Here is a 20,134-nt window from a genome sequence, read left to right as displayed (position 1 = left end):
TTAGATGAGGTGTATTAAGGACAATTTTCTCCACAGTATGTCACTGGTCTGGCATTACAAACAATCTTATTTCCCAAATCAAATTTCATGAAGCCATTTCTACATAAGCAGTTGTCCCAAAGTGCTTTACAGATGCCGAGGGTTAAACCCCAAAGAGCAAGCAATGCATAGGTAGAAGCACTGTGGAGAGGAAAATCTCTAGAAAGCAGGAAAATAGGAAAAAACCTAGAGAGGAACCAGGCACTGAGGGGTGGCCTCTTCTGGCTGTACTCTTCTGGCTGTACTCTTCTGGCTGTACTGATATTAAGAAATACCTATCTAGGAAATTCCTAGAAATATAGATTATCTCACCACTGAAAATCAGTGAAATACTTATTGGAGGTGTTAAAGGTAATTATTAAAGTCAAACAAGTAAAATATACATTTGAAGTTGTGTGTGTCTACTGGGAGGGTGTTGGGGGGCAAGACACGATTGACCGGCACCTGGGTAACAAGAAACACAGATTAAATCCAGGTAGATTAATATTGGATAGAAACATCCAAACAAACATCTGTGACAGCAAGAGTGGAAGAGACACATTTGACTTGGGAGTGAGAGAGTGGAGTAGTGAGAGGGAGATAGAGAGGGCGGGGTTGAGAGAGCGAGAGAGACGGGGAGAAAGAGAGGCAGAGGAAGAGAGAGAGAGAAAGAGTGCAAGAGTGAAAGGGTGACAGGGAATAAATATGATATAGAAGCAAGACACAGGATCATTACAGAAACATTATGTCATTGATTGGGAAGTCACAAGCGGGCAAGGGGACTTAAATAATTTCCTGTGCTGAAGGCAGGTAAAAAGGTAGGCCTAGATTTATTTACTGAACTCACCATTTTGATGGCTTTGCTTTGATCTACCTTCCCCTTGGCTCCCTTTCCACCTTTGGTCTCCTTTTTGTTGTCACTTTCAACTGCAGCAAACAGGATGTAGAAATAATAAAGGAAGCGGTTGTCTGGCGGTTTAAATTACACAGCATTTTGACAAATCCTAATGACTTTACTTTACTTTCAGGTTTACTGCCAAAGTCAATGACATCATTGAAGACGCTGAAAGAATACAGACACTCTGAAAGTTTTCCTACGACCCATAAATACTTCCTTCTGCAGTGACTAGCAAACTAGTAATCTCTCGAGCCCAATTTTTCAGTTTTTGCTTTGTTAAAAAAGTTTGAAATATCCAATAAATGTCGTTCCACTTCATGATTGTGTTCCACATGTTGTTGATTCTTCACAAAAAAAATACAGTTTTATATCTTTATGTTTGAAGCCTGAAATGTGGCAAAAGGTCCCAAAGTTCAAGGGGGCCGAATACTTTCGCAAGGCACTGTATTATGTACAAAGCTCGTCAGAATTATTACTTCAACAGTGCACGGCCCAGCCGGTTATTGGCTATGAAACTAAGGACCAATAAGGGCTTTGCAAATAATATTAGAGTCAAATCAACAGAGGGGATAGTCCATACAGACCAAAAGCTAATTAACAATACTTTTCGCTCTTTTTATTCTAAATTGTAGGTTAAACATGACGATAATGATGGCACCAGTATTCTATTGCCTCATATCATTGTTAAATTTAGATGTTAAATGATATGCAAAAATTATTGGCTCGCAGACTTGAACCTTGCATGACAAATTTAGTTCAGCATGATAAAAAAAAAACTAGTTAGGCCTCTGACAACATCTGCCGTCTGCTACACATCAATGCTGCAGCTGCAGATGTGGAACTACCTGATGCTGTTCATTTCACTTCATGCCGAAAAGGCCTTTGATCACTTTGAATGGCAGTACCTCTGGACAGTACTCAAACGTATGGGCTTTGCAAATTATTTTCTAAACAATTCCTCATTGCCAGAAGGACAAGGCAAGGATGTGCTCTCAGCAGCTTGCTCTTTGCTTTATCACTAGAACCCCTGGCTCAAGCAGTCTGTCAGTCCACACATGTTCCTATCACTACTCACATCTCTGACCACCATATGCAGATGAAATATTACTATAGGTTGGAGATGTCCCTCGTTCTCTACCTGTCCTTCTCAATATCTTTAAAAACTTTAGTTCAATCTCAGGTTACACAATTAATTGGACCAAATCCACACTATTACCGCTTAATGAAGAGATACCTACATGTCCCCTGACATCCCAATAGTAAGCCATTTCAAATTCCTAGGCATTGACATCTATCCGTCCTTACAGATCACTACCAATTTTAATAGTGTTCATAAACAAGTAGAGTCAGACCTACAAAGATGGTCTTAATGCACAAATGCAAACTCTTTTCAGACATGCACGTACATCATTAAGCTGAACATACTTCCTCTGATAAACTTTTACAGCTCTATGATTCCCCTTTCACAGCCACTGGGATATTGGAAGAAACTGCACCCTTTGATTTCCAAATTTATATGGAGGGGAAAGTGCCCTTGGATCAAAATGTCCACTTTATAAAGACGGAAGTGTTCTGGAGGCCAAAATCTCCCCAATCTTAAATTATATTTCTGGGTCTTTATTCTGTGCCCACAATATGTGTGGTTTAACGCCAAAGTACAGGGGTTCCTCCGTTAAAAATTGCGAGCTTACACCATGGGACTTAGAGGTAATTTGTGGTTTAGTACGGTACCCTGCGTCACCACTTCATTGCTCCAGACCAGAGCAAAGGGGAGTTAGAGCACTGATTATGCTTTTGGGTCCAAATGGGTCTCTGACAATGAATGGGTGACATAAACCTAAATAGAAACTGATAATTGTGCAAGACTTTGTATTACTTACTAAAACTGTTGTTACACTAAGGTTTTTATTGTTTTATTTTGGTCTTACTGTAGTAGTGTAGCCCACTCCCGACCGGTCACGTTATACAGCGCCTGAGTGGCGCAACAGTCCAAGACACTGCATAGCAGTGCAAGCTGTGTTGCTACAGATGCTGGTTCAATACCTCCTTGACTGGGAGACCCATGAGATGATTGTAGGTTTTTGGTTTCTCTCCCTCTAAAAACAGAAATAAATCATTCTAAATAACAAATTGGCAAATTGGCAATGTGCTACTGTTTAACGATGAGTCTTCACTGAACTTAACATACAGGCAGAGAAGGATCTGGCTTGCCGGCCTAACAACAGCCAAGAGAATGGTTGCCTTACAATGCCAAGCCCCACACACTCTGCCACATTAGCAATGGATTTATTTATTCATGGAGATAGCTCAATTTGAACTGTCAATCTCTCAACTGCATGGTGCAAAACTACAACACTTGGCAGTATAAAATCATTACTTTATATACATGTACTTAAGTAAGCAGGTCCTGTGAGTGAGATGGGAAGGAGGGTGGGGGGATAGATAAATGTGTAATGTCTGCTGGTGTGTGTGTGCTTGTGTTTTATAGTTTGTCTTGTCAACCAATAAATTATAAAACCTCATGAAAAAAAAAAAAAAAAAAAAAGTGTAATGACATTCAACAATTGTCATTAGGCCTACACTCTTGTAGTCTGAAATAATTAATGAGTCTTGCTGACAAATGGATCTTTAAAAAAACAAAAAACAAGTAATAAAGTTATTTATACTTAAATAAGTATTTTCTTGTCCATTATTACATTTTCGTGGTGAGTTGTGTACGCTTCAGGCTACAGTAAACATTGTCCTTCACTCAACAATGGCTGTCATTCAGGATCTATTTGTTCAAAATGCCTCTAATACATTTCTTATTCCATTGAATTGGATTATACTCAAATCAATGACGTTAGAACGAAGCAGCCCTACTGATAAATTTCCTCTGCAACGACAATGGTGTTATTGCCAGAGATGCCAGAGACTTTGAGCCCAGGAGCTACAAAGAGATGAGTGACTCAAGATCTTGACGATCAGAATCTGCTTGCTGTCTAACAAACTGCTTGTCTGAAAATGTGTCCTGGACTGACAACACATGAAATTAAATTAAATATTTCACATCCAAAACTGTAAACATACAGTATGCAGTATTACGAATTTGTGACTAACCTTGAACATCCTAATCTCCCTACTGTCACATCTAAGGCAATCTAAAACAAATGTCAATGTAATTTCATGGATGGAATAACATGTATTCTTTTGGGAGAAATAAATGTAAAAACAACATTTCATGCCCTTCCATAACCCTATAGCCCTATTTGGTAAAAGTCCAAGTCCATATTATGGTAAAAACGAGAAAAAAGAGAAATGACAGTCAGTCAATCTGGAAAACACATGAAGGTCAGTCAATCTGGAAAATTGTGCAGTCGCAAAAACCATCAAGCACTACGGTGAAACTGGCTCTCATGAGGGCTGCCACAGGAAACAAAGACCTAGAGTTACCTCTGCTGCAGAGGATAAGTTCATTAGAGTTACCAGGCTCAGAAATTGCAGCCCAAATATGTGCTTCACAGAGTTCAAGTAACAGACACATTTCAACATCAACTGTTCAGAGGAGACTACGTGAATCAGGCCTTCATGGTTGAATTCCTGAAAAGAAACCATACTAAAAGGACACCAATAAGAAGAAGAGACTTGCTTGGGCCAAGAAACACGAGCAATGGACATTAGACCGGTGGAAATCTGTCCTTGGGTCTAATTAGTCCAAATTTGAGATTTTTGGTTCCAACCGCAGTGTCTTTGTGAGACGCAGAGTAGCTGAACGGATGATCTCCACATGTTCCCACTGTGAAGCATGGAGGAGGAGGTGTGATGGTGTTTTGCTGGTGACACTGTCTGTGATTTATTTAGAATTTAAAAGCACACTTAACCAGCATGGCTACCACAGCATTCTGCAGCGATACGCCAACCCATCTGGTTTAAAGGCTATTTGACCAAGAAGGAAAGTGATGGAGTGCTGCATCAGATGACCTGGCTTCCACAATCACCTAACCTCAACCCAATTGAGATGGTTTGGGATGAGTCATGAAGCTGGTTGAGAGAATCTGAAGAGTGTGCAAAGCTGTCATCAAGGAAAAGGGTGGCTACTTTGAAGAATCTCAAATATATAATATATTTGGATTTGTTTAATTCTTATTTCGTTACAACATAGTTTTGATGTCTTCACTATTATTCTACAATGTAGAAAATAGTAAAAATAAAGAAAACCCTTGAATGTCTGTCCAATCTTTTGACTGGTACTCTATGTAAGAGCATCATGATCTATGTGCAGTACATAACTTATTGGATAGACACTGCAGCTTTCTAATAAAATATATTGATTGAACACTATCTGACACTTATTTCATTGCATCCTCAAGAATGTGAGGCTCACATTTCTCTGCGTCATTATCAGAATTACCTTCCCAGATATAAATGTAAGTTCACTTGTCATGTGAATTTTACAACCAAATTACAAATTAATTTGGATATGCAGACCATGTTGGGAAAGAATAGAGCAGAGGTACTCAAATACTTTTTGAGAAGGTCCGGTCACACAAATTTCCTAGGCGACAAAGGTCCGGATGGATATTGTAATTTATCCGCATCGTAACAATGACTACCGCCCTGTAGCACTCACATCTGTAATGTAGTGCTTTGAAAGGCTGGTCATGGCATTCATAATCCTGGACACCCTGGACCCACTCCAACTTGCATACCACCCCAACAGATCCACAGACGATGCAATCTCAATGGCACTCCACTCTGCCGTCTCCCACCAACAAAAGTGAGAGTGAGAAAGTTACAGACGCAGACATATATCATACCCCTCCCCCCAAAATGCTAACCTCCCCTGTTATTGTAATGTTGAGAGGTTGGCATATCTTGGGGTATGATATTTGGTGCTTCTAACTCATCATTATTCACGATTCAGTCAGAACTAAACGTAACCATGGTAGGTAGTATCCACATTAATGTAGAAGTGTTTAAAAATATATAATATTCTTATTTACAATAACAGTGACTTCAAAATGCCACAGTACATTATTTACCATTAATTTCTATTGAGCACAAAATCTGAAATACAACCAAAACAAACAGCAAATGCATCCAACAAGTTTGTAGAGTCACAAGCTTGATGTAATTATTGCGCGCTAGGAATATTAATACACATACAGTGCATTCGGAAAGTATACAGACCCCTTGACTTTTTCCACGTTTTGTTACGTTACAGCCTTATTCTAATAATAAAAATACAAAAATACATATGATTTTTTTAAATAACGTATTTACATAATATTCAGACCCTTTGCGATGAGAATCGAAATTAAGCTCAGGTGCATCCTGTTTCCATTGATTATCCTTGAGATGTTACTACAACTTCATTGGAGTCCACCTGTTGTAAATTCATTTTATTGGACATGATTTGGAAAGGCACACAGCTATCTAAATAAGGTCCCACAGTTGACAGTGCATGTCAGATCAAAAACCAAGCCGTGAGGTCGAAGGAATTGTCCTTGGAGCTCCGAGACAGGATTGTGTCGAGGCACAGATCTGGGGAAGGGTACCAAAACATGAAGGTCCCCAAGAACACTGTGGCCTCCATCATTCTTATATGGAAGAAGTTTGGAACCACCAAGACTCTTCCAAGAGCAGGCCACCCAGCCAAACTGAGTAATCGGGGGAGAAGGACCTTGAGAGGTGACAAAGAACCCGAAAGTCACTCTGACAGAGCTCCAGAGTTCCTCTGTGGAGATGGGACAACTATCTCTGCAGCACTCCACCGTTCAGGCCTTTATGCTAGAGTGGCCAGACAGAAGCCACTCCTCAGTAAAAGGCACATGACAGCCCATTTAGAGTTAGCAAAAAGCACCTAAAGGACTCTCAGACCATGAGAAACAAGATTCTCGGGTCTGATAAAACCAAGTTTGAACTCTTTGGCCTCAATGCCAAGCGTCACGACTAGCGGAAACCTGGCACGATCCCTACGGTGAAGCATGGAGGTGCAGCATCATGCTGTGGGGATGTTTTTCAGAGGCAGGGACTGGGAGACTAATCAGGATCGAGGCAAAGGTGAATAGAGCAAAGTACAGAGAGATCCTAGATGAAAACCTGCTGCAGAGCGCTCAGGACCTCAGACGGGCGAAGGTTCACCTTCTAACAGGACAACGATCCTACGCACACAGCCACGACAATGCAGGAGTGGCTTCGGGGACAAGTCTCTGAATGGCCTTCTGTGGCCCAGCCAGAGCCCAGACTTAAACCCGATCGAACATCTCTAGAGAGACCTGAAAATAGCTGTGCAGCGATGCCCCACATCCAACCTGACAGCACTTGAACGGATCTGCAGAAAATAATGAAAAAAACTCCCCAAATACAGGTGTGCCAAGCTTGTAGCGTTATATCCAAGAAGACTCAAGGCAGCCAAAGATGATTCAACAAAGTACTGAGTAAAGGGTCTGAATACTTATGTAAATGTAATATTTTATTTACTAAAATGTCCCACCCTTAAGTTGCTGCCAAACTGTTGATTATTATTGATCCTGCTACCCGCCACTTTCGCCTAATATTTATTTTTATTTGTATTAGTTATACTATTTTGACATTGATTGCTGCACTTTGGGTAAAGCTTGCAAGGCATTTCACTGTACTTGTGCATGCGATAAAACTTCCACGTGACACTGTTCACAACCCTCTTTTTGGCGGAGAGAACATTTTGCCGCTTTAAAGATTATTTCCTGCAATTCTACACATTTTGCCATGTCTTATGTGTGTTCATATGATATCTGAGTGACTCCAACATTACAACCAAATCAAATAGGGGCCTCAGCAGATAATCTGGCTATGATAACTACAAGGTTTAGATAGCTGGTTAGCTTAACTTACCTAGCTAAAAAAAATGGGCTTGTTGATTTCAATAATTGCTTCGATTGCATTATTTTATTACAGTAAGTTTCACTCAACAGTAAGTTTAAAGCCCAACTGTGTTTATTAACACATTGTAGGTCTGGATCAGGACTATTATAGTCTGCCTATTGAGTATGGCTGGAATGAAGGGTTGTAGCCATGCAAACACCGTCAAAGTCATTCCAACTGAGGTTTAAAGAGATTATAGTGTGGGAGAGGGTGTTAATCCTGCCCGAACAAATTATGTCATGAAAACATCATTAGTATTCCAGAAAGTTTAACGAAGCTTTGCCAATTGGATAGAGGGGTAAGAATAGATGAAATGCTTGTAGAGTACAAAACCCTCTGGGCGGACTTAGATGCTAATTTGCACTTGCAAAGTCTGCAAATTGTCTAATTTATGCATGTGTGATGAACTACCTTAAATAATGTTTTTGTTAAAGGTAGACTCAACTAAATGACGTTGCCACGAGCAGCACCGGAGATATTGAAATGAGCAAGAGGCAACACTTCGCTCGCACACCGTCACACACAGTATCTCTGCGCATGTTCACAGATTTGTGTCACTCTGTTAACAGTGTGGAAGCCAGGGCACCAAAACTGCGGACAAGTTGACCCTCGCGCTTCAATGCTCTCAGTTGTTGCAGAAACTGACTGACTATGCTGTTTACTTTCTGCATCTACGTCATATTGCTGAGTCTTCCTTTAATACTACTAGTGTGGGCATGCTAATGAAAATTTGCTGTGTTTTGAAATGAAATAGAATGAAAACTGTACTTGCAACTAAGCACTCCATTTGTGTGTGTGTGTGTATGTGTGTGTAACCCCTCACCTGGTTCCTCTCTCTGCAGGCGAGTGTGGAGGAGTTGCAGTGAGAAGTCACGAGATACAGAGCTCAGCCCCTCTTCTTGCAGGATTGCCAACGCTTCCAGAGGTAGTTCCATGAGCATCCAGTCAGCCAGGAGCACGACATACTCCCCAAGCTCTGCAGGAGACCCCACTTTTCACACAAACAGACACAGATAAAGGTGAGCACACACACCTGCACACACAGTGTACAAACGTCAATACAATATGCTCAGCTTGCTGTGAAAATGTTTATATTAGTGTATATATAGTCATTTTGTTGCTTTTGATCACAAAAGCCATACAACATACTTTATTACAGAGTACAAAACATTAGAAACACCTACTCTTTCCATGACATAGACTGACCAGGTGAAACTATGTGAAAGCCATGATCCCTTATTGATGTCACTTGTTAAGTCCACTTCAAATCAGTGTAGATGAAGGGGAGGAGACAGGTTAAAGAAGGATTTTTAAGCCCTGAGACATTTGAATGGGGTGAATGGGCAAGACAAAAAATGCAAGTGCCTTTGGACAGGTTATGGTAGTAGGTGCCAGGAGCATGGGTTTGAGTGTGTCAAGAACTGTAACGCTGCTGGGCTTTTCACACTCAACAGTTTCCCGTGTGTATCAAGAATGGTCAACACCCAAAAGACATGTGGGAAGCACTGGCGTCAACATGGGCCAGCATCCCTGTGGAACGCTTTCAACACCTTGTAGACGAATTGAGGCTGTTCTGAGGGCATAAGGGGGTGCCCTCAGAACAGCGGCAGTCACGAGCCATGAAGGAAGTAAAATTCCATGTGACCGTTTGGTCACTGTAATTAGGCTTCTCCAAGCACTGATGCTGCTGATGGTCATTAGTAGCCTACCAAACTTGCTAACTCACTTGTGAATTATATAATTTATCACTTGTGTATCATGCCCAGGTTGTGTGCAGTAAGTCAAGAAACAGAGCATTCCTTTATTTGCGAATTTTTCCAATTATAGTCACACACCTCATGTAGCCTAGCCCAAGGTTTATATCACAACAAAAGTGGCCAAATAACTTCTTAAATTTAAGCACATTAATCCACTTTACAACGGGTGTAGAGCCTAACTGGCATATATAAGCAGCGCATGAGTTTCAAATTTGGGGAAGATAATTTTCACCATAAAAATGCACCTTTTTAATAAAAGCAATACATGCATAATTACATTTGCGGTCACTTTTGAGAATGGTGTTTTTCCCGCTAATTGATTGCATTTTGGAACATTTGTGCTTATAGCCTACTGCCGTGTGCACATTCCTGCGCTTATAATGTGAAGAAAAAGCCTAAGATTTTATCAACATTTTAAGCTAATCGTTCTGATCTGTTGCATCAGCCTCATTGCTTAATTATTTTTTTGGGATGCTAGTGGTTATACTGTATTCATTTGGGATCTATCGCATCCAACAACTGTCCCAGACTATGTTTGGAATATTTCTTTCTCGAACAGAATAAGTCAACTTTTGTACTATGAGGCATTGTAGATTGACATAGCATGTCAATCTACTATCCCCCATAGTACAAAAGTTGATAGCCTAGTGCTTTTGCTGTTCGTTAGACCTACTCATCATGCTGGCCTCCGAAAAACCTGTGAGAAAGACCTGATCACCACGGACAGGCATTGGCTAATAAGAATTGAGCTGAGACCCATGTGAGTGAGAGGTGCTTCTTCGGAGCACGTAGCCGGGAGAAGGGAACTATAATTATTATATTCAGCCCAAGGGCATAACGGCCCGTTGGCCGCAAAAGGCATGGATTTTTTTTAGGGGCATTACGGCCACACAAAGGGGATGCAGTCGGGAAAATCGAGGCAATATCAAGTGTTGCGAATAAGAGACTGATGAAATGTGTGCAACTTGCGCAAATAACAACAGAGCTCATGCCTTTCATGCAACTTTTTTCAAATCATCATTAGAGTCATATCATGCAGCCTTAGAATGTATTAAAAATACAAACGTTGGGCTATATGTTTTGATCACAACTAAAGTTGCATACATTTTTATTAATTTTACCTTTATTTTAGTAGGCAAGTCAGTTAAGAACAAATTCTTATTTTCAATGATGGCCTAGGAACAGTGGGTTAACTGTCTGTTCAGGGGCAGAACGACAGATTTGTACCTTGTCAGCTCGGGGGTTTGAACTTGCAACCTTCCGGTTACTAGTCCAACGCTCTAACCACTAGGCTACCCTGTCACCCCATGAAGCATATAGGAGGACCTGTTTCTTTGTTAACAGCTCAACACAGAATAGCCACGTGCGCGCACTCCCTCAGAAATCACTGAGAAAATATCCTATCTATTTCATCCAGCTATGTTAAATTGCGTTCTTCATTCTATAAAATAATGCCATGGAATTCTAAGCAAATCTTGTCTGCTAAATAAACGAGTGTAGCCCACAGCCATATGACATAGCCAGATCAGGATCTAACATAAGGGCAAGGAGTATGCTTTTCTGTTCTTCTGAAATATACAACATTTTCTTCAAATCAGGTTTCTTTAGACCTGTCTAAAATACATAATGGATTTATTGTGATTGTGTAGGGTATGGATTTATTAGACTTTTTAAAATGTAGCTGTTCCAAAAGGTCTGCATCAGTGGCTTGTAGTCTATACGTGGAAGCCAGGAGATGCTAAAATGTGTTTATGTTAATTGCCAGTCAATTACCGTGAGACTGGCAGTTATCTGCTTGACAATCACCGGCTGACAAAATGTAATGACCGCCACAGCACCTAGGTGCAACTCAATATTAGAAAGGCGATCCCAATGTTTTGTTCACTCAGCGCATACTTATACATGTAATGGTGCGAGGGAAAATCCAAAGTACAAATCACCATCTGAAATGGGTCTCTTAAGCCCTGGACCAGTTAGCTATTTGGTAAGTTATATTTTCCATTACATCCACTATAGCTGTACTGTATCTCGCACTAGAGTAAATATTTGAACATATATATTTCAGGTAGTATTGTGTTTAGGGAATTAAATACCATTTGTCTTTTGTGTAAAAACATGCTGATGTGGCTCCACTGTACATCATTTGGTCAATAAACAAACTGGTATAACAACAATCAAAAGAAATGGGAGATGGAGGGGGAATTAGTAAACTTAAACTAATCTAAGTAAATCCAGCTGTGGGGCTAATCACAAGCAATGAGCAGGTACAGTACAGTACACATCAAGCACTCTCCGGATTCTGAACATCAGTTCCCTGATCCTTACACTGTATATATCCGTTTCTGGGACAAGCAATACACACCCGCTAGACCTTTATCTAGGCCTGCTTTCTCCTCCTTGTCTTTGGGCCGGATGCACTCCGGGATGAATATTGATGGCGTCTGGTGCCTGAATGAAATAGATAAAGACAGGGAGGATCAGCAGAGATACAGTGGAGACCTGGTCCAAACATGAGAAAATAAATGTACAAGGCCCAGAGAAGCACGAGGAGATGGAGAACACAGAGGAAAGTCACAGCTGACACCTAACTCGACAAATAGACAGACTGATGCATGCGGACACATACAGTTGAAGTTGGAAGTTTACATACACATAGGTTGGAGTCATAAAAACTTGTTTTCAACCACTCCACAAATGTCTTGTTAACAAACTATAGTTTTGGCAAATCGGTTAGGACATCTACTTTGTGCATGACACAAGTCATTTTTCCAACAAATGTTTACAGACAGATTATTTCACTGTATCACAATTGCAGTGGGTCAGACGTTTACATACAATAAGTTGACTGTGCCTTTAAACAGCTTGGAAAATTCCATAAAATGATGTCATGGCTTTAGAAGCTTCTGATAGGCTAATTGACATAATGTGAGTCAATTTGTGTTGTACCTGTGGATGTATTTCAAGGCCTACCTTCAAACTCAGTGCCTCTTTCCTTGAATTCATGGGAAAATCAAAAGAAATCAGCCAAGACCTCAGGAAAAAAATTGTAGATCCCCACAACTCTGGTTCATCCTTGGGAGCAATTTCCAAACACCTGAAGGTACCACGTTCATCTGTACAAACAATAGTACGCAAGTATAAACACCATAGGACCACGCAGCCGTCATACCACTCAGGAGGGACTGGTGCACTTTACAAAATAGATGAAAATTATGTGAATATATTGAAGCAACATCTCAAGACATCAGTCGGGAAGTTAAAGCTTGGTTGCAAATGGGTCTTCCAAATGGACAATGACCCCAAGCATACTTCCAAAGTTGTGGAAAAATGGCTTAAGGACAACAAAGTCAAGGTATTGGAGTGCCATCACAAATCCCTGACCTCAATCCCATATAAAATTTGTGGGCAGAACTGAAAAAGCGTGTGCGAGCAAGGATGCCTACAAACCTGACTCAGTTACACCAGCTCTGTCAGGAGGAATGGGCCAAAATTCACCCAACTTTATTGTGGGAAGCTTGTGGAAGGCTACCCGAAGATCAACAAGTTCAACAATTGAAAGGCAATGCTACCAAAATTTTAATTGAGTGTATGTAAACTTCTGACCCAATGGGAATGTGATGAAAGAAATCAAATCTGAAATAAATAATTCTCTCTACTATTATTATTTTGACATTTCACATTCTTAAAATAAAGTGGTGATCCTAACTGACCTAAAACGTGATTTTTACTAGGATTAAATGTCAGGAATTGTGAAAAACTGAGTTTAAATATATTTGGCTAAGGTGTATGTAAACTTCCGACTTCAACTGTACATGCACAAAGAAACCATACTCCCACACAAACATACACACCAGTGGAGGCTGGTAGGAGGAGCTCCCCCGGGTTAGGGTTTGGCCGGGGAAGGTCGTCATTGTAAATAAGAATTTGTTCTTAACTGACTTGCCTAGTTAAATAAAAATAAAATAAATACCTCAAGTGCGCCGCACAAGAGACTCGCCGATAGAAATAGAACACTATGGACTCACCAGCTCCTGCTTTCTCTCGTTGTGCTATTTACAAACAAACACGTGACTGCCTCAACTGTTCTGGGGAACTATGGTAAGCTTCTTAATGTAAAATCATGTGACAGGTGAAATTAAGAATGCAATCTGCTTTATCCTCAAACGCATTGCACAAGTTGACTACAGATATTAACTTAAAGTAGCTATAAATATAAAAATGTATTGAAAAACTTAAAATAAATTGTTTTGATGGTATTGAAAAACCATCCCGTGGCTTTTTCCAAATACCCCGGTATACGGTATACAGTTAAGCAATAAGACCCTGGGGGGGTTGGGGGTGTGGTATATGAACAATATACCACGGCTAAGGGCTGTTCTTATGCACGACGCAACGCAGAGTGCCTGGATACAGCCCTTAGCCGTGGTATATTGGCCATATACCACAAACCCTGAGGTGCCTTTTTACTATTATAAACTGGTTACCAACGTAATTAGAGCAGTAAAAATAAATGCTGTGTCATACCCGTGGCATACGGTCTGATATACCATGGCTGTCAGTCTATCAGCATTCAGGGCTTGAACCACCCAGTTTATAATATACAATATACCGCCCCAGTCTAACCATTAACCTAACCCTATCCTTAACCCTAAACCCCTAAACCTAACCCAAATGTTTTTAAATTATATTTTTGCACTTTTTCTCCACAATTTCGTGATAACGATCTTGTCTCATCGCTGCAACTCCCCAACGGGCTCGGGAGATGCGAAGGTCGAGTCAAGCGTCCTCCGAAACATTACCCGCCAAGAAGCGCTTCTTAACACTCGCTCGCTTAAACCGGAAGCCAGCTGCACCAATGTGTCGGATGAAACACAGAATGTCCCTTGTTTTACTATCCGTGTGAGGATTTCTGGTCCCCGCAAGGATAGTAAAACCAAACAAACACAGAGAGAGAGAGAAAAAGATCACAGGCCACACTGACACAAAGTCTCGCAATGTGAATGTCTAGCTGATACAACACATGAATAAGTCAGACATGATGAACTAGACCTGGGAAGGTAAACAGAAAATAATCAACACTGACCATACCGATCATAGTACTAGAGAAGTTTGAAATGAAATAAGTTTGCTAATATGGGTGATGTTAATGGGAGAATTGATGGCTACAACCATCAAATTGCTAGTAGTAGTTTAAAGGATACAAAAAAACAAAAAAAAGTGTTGCACTTTAATGTTGTAGTCTTATCGTTAATGCATTAATTCAGGCAATTTATTGCAATATTGCCCATATCGCCCAGCTCTATGATGAACTGTAGACCAAATCAACTGCATTGGAGTTTTCTTATTCAATCTTTTCTTATTCAAGCTCTGCCTCAAGGGCAAAAACAATGTGATTAGTTGAGTGGTTCAGCCAAGAAAAGAGGCTGGTCATGTTTAGGTACAGTAAGTTCCCAATTGGTTAAGGTTAGGGTAAAGGGTTGGGTTTAGTTTAAATTCTGCAATAAATAGAACTCAGCAGCAAAATGACCATTGTACAATACAGGACAATATCCGGACCTGTATTGACTTACCCGAAGCATGAGAAGTCAAACTGAGAGAGGATTGGACACAAATAGTCCTCCATTTCTTGTACAATGGCTTTGAAATGAGATTCCAATTTCTCTTCAGAGTTCGATTTCTATACAGGGACAAAAAGAAAAAGCCTAGCTGACATGTAAAATCAACACTTGTCTCGAGCACTGACAACGATTACACAGACCTACATAACTTGAACAATGTTTGGACATTCAAATCCAATATCGGCAGAAAGAGAGGGAAGAGCTCCGGGATATTGTTGTAGACTGGTTTATTTATGAGGCCAGTCGATCATTTTAATAGAGAAAAAGGGGTTGTAGAGGGTTTGTGGAGGGGTAATAGAGCAGGGCCACTTACATTTTCAGTTGATGGCTCCAGGTCATGATTTGGTCGCACCATAATGTTGTTGAGGTGTCATGCAATTAATATTTTTTTGCAATCATCTCATAAAGTAATTCAGTGCTACCTAGATGGTATGTTTCAAGAAATAAGTTGAATTTAACATGTCCAAGCAGGAATGCATGATCAAGATATTTTTGTGTGCAATCTGAAAAAGTGATTGTCATGAATTTTGGGTTGACAATTAGGCTATTGTTGCTATATTTTAATCTCAAAATAGGGCTCCAGAATCGCAGATTCCTTTTGTTCAATAGAGATTCATTTGGTTAATCATTTTTGTGTACCAATATCATAATTCATTTGGGGCTAATTCACCATTGTGTAAAACTAACAGTACATGTAATGTATTTAAAAAAGCAACAAAAAAAGCTAAAGTTTTCCAAGAAAAGAGAAACCCACAAACGTCTCTTGCTCGTGTCACTGAGCTCAAAGCTCTGATGAAGGCCAAGAGGCCGACACAAAAGCTTTAATAAATTGTATGATGCGGGTTTCTCTTTTCATTGAAGTAATCATACTGTTTCTAGATACAGTAACTCAGCTTTCTTGCATTAAGCATACTAGTCAATGAAATCACTGACAATGGCAGATGCACACTTCCCGCGCTCCATATTTCTCAAACACATATAGACGGTTAAAAAAGGTGCTAATACAGTCAATATTGAGAGATGAGAAATAAACGTAATACCTACAGGAAGCTGAGACCCTCCTCTCTCTTACAGTCACAACAGTATGTGTGTTCAAACCATTCATTCCCTGCGATTGCATTTTGAATGTTGTTACGAAATCCAAAAGCACATCTGAGTTATCTTGTTTGAGCTACTGTTCGACCCAATCATGGTTTTAGCCGCCCCCCAAATATGTTTGACTGAAGTGACCAGCAAAAATTTGCAGGTCGCATTGATGCGACCAATTAAAAATGTTACTTGCACAGCCAAGTCAAAGGGTCGCAAAGGATCGTAGTGGGTTCATAAAGGGGTTGTAGAGGGTTCGTGACCTACTAGGTGAACGTGACGCTCGCTCCCCGCCCTGCCCTCATTGCCAAGCCAATGCGCCTCTTTCAAGAAGTTGTGTTTGGTCTCGCGTTTGAAGGCTTGTGTTCTGTCCCGGAGATCAAGCAGAGCCCTGGGCTGGACAGCAACCTTGGCGACCCTGGTACAGATCAGCATACCTGCAACAAAAGAACAGCACAGCCGCTGTAACTGGTTCCCCCGAGCCCACATCCTCCTTCTCTACTCAGTACCTCCCATCTCTCTTTCCTTCTCCCTTCCATGCCTCTCCTTCCCTCTCTCTCTCTCTCCACACACATTTTGAAAGATAGAACTCCATGACTTTTCAATGAGACTTTTAACCAAATTTCCATGACCAACAATTGGCAGCGTCTCAATGTACGTATAAAAAAGTAGGCATAATGTGGTATCGACACAATGGGTGGTACCATCTTCTGTCATTGAGCAAGGCACTTAACCCCCCATAAAGTAGAATACCTGTTAGGCAACTGTATAAAACATGTGTTCAACCCTCAGTCTGGAGAGCTACTGGTTGTGCAAGCTTTTGATCAAGCCCTGCTCAAACACATCAGAGCTAGTTTATCAAGGTCCGGTTGACCAGCTCATTTTTAAAATGTAGTTTGTTAGAAGGGGACTGGAATGAAAGCCTGCACACCCATTAGCTCTCCTGGAGGATGGTTGACCACCCTTGATGTAAAACATTGCAACAATACAATCAAATATGTTTAATGCCTTTTTAAATAATGTGCTCATTCAATATATCAAAGATCAAATGGCTATGGTAAGCTACAAATCTTTTTATTCTGATAAAGCAGGCACACACATTATCTTCAGGAAATAAACCTTTTATAGTTTAGTCATATTTATCTTAGCCTATAGCCTGATGAAGACATATTGGCTGTCAAAACATTGTTATTACATTTTTGCATCTGAGCTCCTCGCCTTTTTTCTTTTTCAAATATTTATCTTAGCTACTTTAGAAGTACTTACTTTGCAGGCTGACTAGCATCTATTGAGTTGCAATGTCCAATACATTGGATGCCCAATAAACCAGATAATCCAAAAGAAAGGCTAGAATATAATATTTTTACCTAAAATTAATGTTCACGATTCCCATTTTATTATTTTGATTCACATGTTTCGATTCGCCACAATTGAACTGAATCCCAACTAATACAATGGTGAAGTGAATCATTTGCTTCATCAAAAATAATAATTTAAAATAATCATGATTCTTTAAAAAAAATATAATACATTTTGTATGGGCTTATTCGCAAATGTCGGTGGAAAGTTTTTTGGGACATGATGAAAACATTAATACATACTATAAATCGCTAAACAGTTAACTAGAGGGTACAAGTTTTGTTTTGAATTGCTGCCTAGCTAGTCTGTTCTCTATCATATTTTATAGGCTAGGCCTACCTGCTGCTGCATGTCCGACTGTCTCTCTCTCTCCTTGAGCAATGACCCACTCGTCTCACACACACGCAGGTGATGCTCGAAAAACAGTGTCGTTCCGATCCTGGATGATATGTTGATTTTTATTTGATCAATAAAATATTTAAAAACTGTGCCTAAATAAATTGAATTAAATGAAATTATGAAATTAATGTCCATTACTTTTCCAGGCTTGGAAAACACCATTTTAAAATTCCATGACTTTTCCAGGATGTTCAAGACCGTACCAACCCTGTCTCTCCATCCCTTCCCCTCTCTTCTTTGTGATGAACGTATTTGATCTCATTCTCCCGAAACAAGCCCAGATGCTAGCCTGTGCCTTTTTCGAACAGCAGAGTCTACAGAAAGGTCATTTGAGGAGGTAATATGCAAATGTTACTTAGTTTTTTGGAATTAGAACATCAACTATTCCCATGCTTGGCTAGCAGCTGCAGACGAAAGGTGAAAGGGTCCGTGTCCAGGTATCTTACTATTCAGTGTTCATCTTTGCTTGTGTCCGTCTAAATTAGCTCTCAACTTTTCATTGGCACTGTTGTTAGGGAGAGACCCGGCGTACTAAATGTTACGCTGGAATGATTTCTTTCTTTATAGTTTAATTCTGAATGCTGATAACACTTAAGTGCATTGCATAGTCTTAAAAAAACGAATTGCATATCATAGCAATGAAAATCCCACCCACACACAAAAATAAATAATTAACCTTTAAAAGGTTGGCATCCATCTTCTTATTCCATAAATGCAAGCGTGCTACTGGATACCACCTACTGAACATGTACTACATGAAAATATCCCAAAGGTTGAGAAGCCTCACCAGAAACCTGCATGGCCTTCCCTCTCTGACTCTCTGTAAGTTTGCTCCTCTCATAGAAAGCTCCATAGAGAGTTGACCTAAAAAAGAACACACATTTCACCTATTTGCCATACAAACTGTGTCACGACAGAACTTTATATGTATGTTTGGCATTTACAGTAAAGTATGTTTGGCATTTACAGTAAAGTATGTTAAATGGTATAGCAGGAGCCCGACTGTGCTGATTCTACAGAGGACATAGGATGAGACTCTCCCTCGTGTGGTGTCATCAAATATTGCACCCAGCTCCAGAAAATGTGTGTTAACTAACCCAATGTGAAATGTGACCACGCGGTCATAAAATGACAGACTGTGAGCCAGTGTAACAGATGGGGCCAGAGGAGACTCGTGGGCTTGTGTGTGTCTGACATACGGTAGACAGACTAAATGCCCGCGTTGACATGTACCTGTCTTGTGTGTGTTGAAGCAGCAGGATCTTCAGGTTAGAGGGCAGCTCTCCCAGAAGACTCAGGTGACTTGGGTTGATGGTCAGGTGGCTGTAGGTCTGGGCACAGATTTGCGACATGTTGATCCATTTTTTACCCATTTATACTGAGCAAATTATTTATGTTGATACATAATTGAAATGGCAACTGCAAATAAATACTCTTTATCCAAAGCTTGTAATGAACACTCTCTAAAGGGCAATTAGCCAGCCCAGAAAGATAGATGCACCACAGACCACATGGCGTTCAATGTGTGAAACTAAACAAGGCATATTTAATCTATTTCAATACATTCATGGGGAACCAGTAATGGGAGCTCAAGTGAATCTCTATGATGCCTAGAAAACATTTGTTGTATTGAGGGTGTTTTGTGGGACAGTACCTTGGAGAAGCCATTGAGTGAGTCTTCCACTCCCTTCAGCAGACTAGTGGGGGTCTCCACCTGTGAAGGGAGCAGGTTGCTGTGTAGGTTGAGTAGCGCAGAGAGCTGGGACACACGAGTGTCAGTGCAAGCAGATCTTAGAATGTCAGCCATCATAGCTGTGCAGGAGCAGCTCTGGGAATAGAGATTAACAGAGATTAGCAAAAGCACATAATATCTAATTTAAGGAGAGTAGGGACACTAACACACAAACATTTAGACTGTGACACAAAATCTTACAGTGACCAAGACAGCCTCTAACTACGCACACTTGCACAGCAGACATGCAGACATACACATGCATGTACACATATACACAAACACCCCTCCCTACACACATACAGTTAAGGGCGGAAGTTTACATACCCCTTAGCCAAATACATTTAAACTCAGTTTTTCACAATTCCTGACATTTAATCCG

At 40.4% G+C, this 20,134-nt stretch overlaps 1 protein-coding gene across 1 annotated transcript in view; it reads right to left on the bottom strand.

Annotated features, from left to right (window-relative positions):
* Positions 1-20,134, bottom strand: part of LOC139381534 (cilia- and flagella-associated protein 46) — an 89,263-nt gene that overhangs the window by 10,702 nt on the left and 58,427 nt on the right. The window contains exons 45-53 of the mRNA XM_071125155.1: positions 19,675-19,848; positions 19,254-19,351; positions 18,808-18,884; positions 16,530-16,699; positions 15,129-15,235; positions 11,921-12,006; positions 8,625-8,792; positions 866-945; positions 423-483 (exon numbers count right to left, since the gene is read on the bottom strand). Of these exons, the coding sequence (XP_070981256.1) occupies positions 423-483; positions 866-945; positions 8,625-8,792; positions 11,921-12,006; positions 15,129-15,235; positions 16,530-16,699; positions 18,808-18,884; positions 19,254-19,351; positions 19,675-19,848 (1,021 nt within the window). The remainder of the gene's footprint in view (positions 1-422; positions 484-865; positions 946-8,624; positions 8,793-11,920; positions 12,007-15,128; positions 15,236-16,529; positions 16,700-18,807; positions 18,885-19,253; positions 19,352-19,674; positions 19,849-20,134) is intronic.

This window comes from Oncorhynchus clarkii, chromosome 23 (genome assembly GCF_045791955.1).
Source record: "Oncorhynchus clarkii lewisi isolate Uvic-CL-2024 chromosome 23, UVic_Ocla_1.0, whole genome shotgun sequence".
NCBI classification, from domain to species: Eukaryota; Metazoa; Chordata; class Actinopteri; order Salmoniformes; family Salmonidae; genus Oncorhynchus; species Oncorhynchus clarkii.
This window is presented reverse-complemented; position numbering and strand designations above follow the sequence as displayed.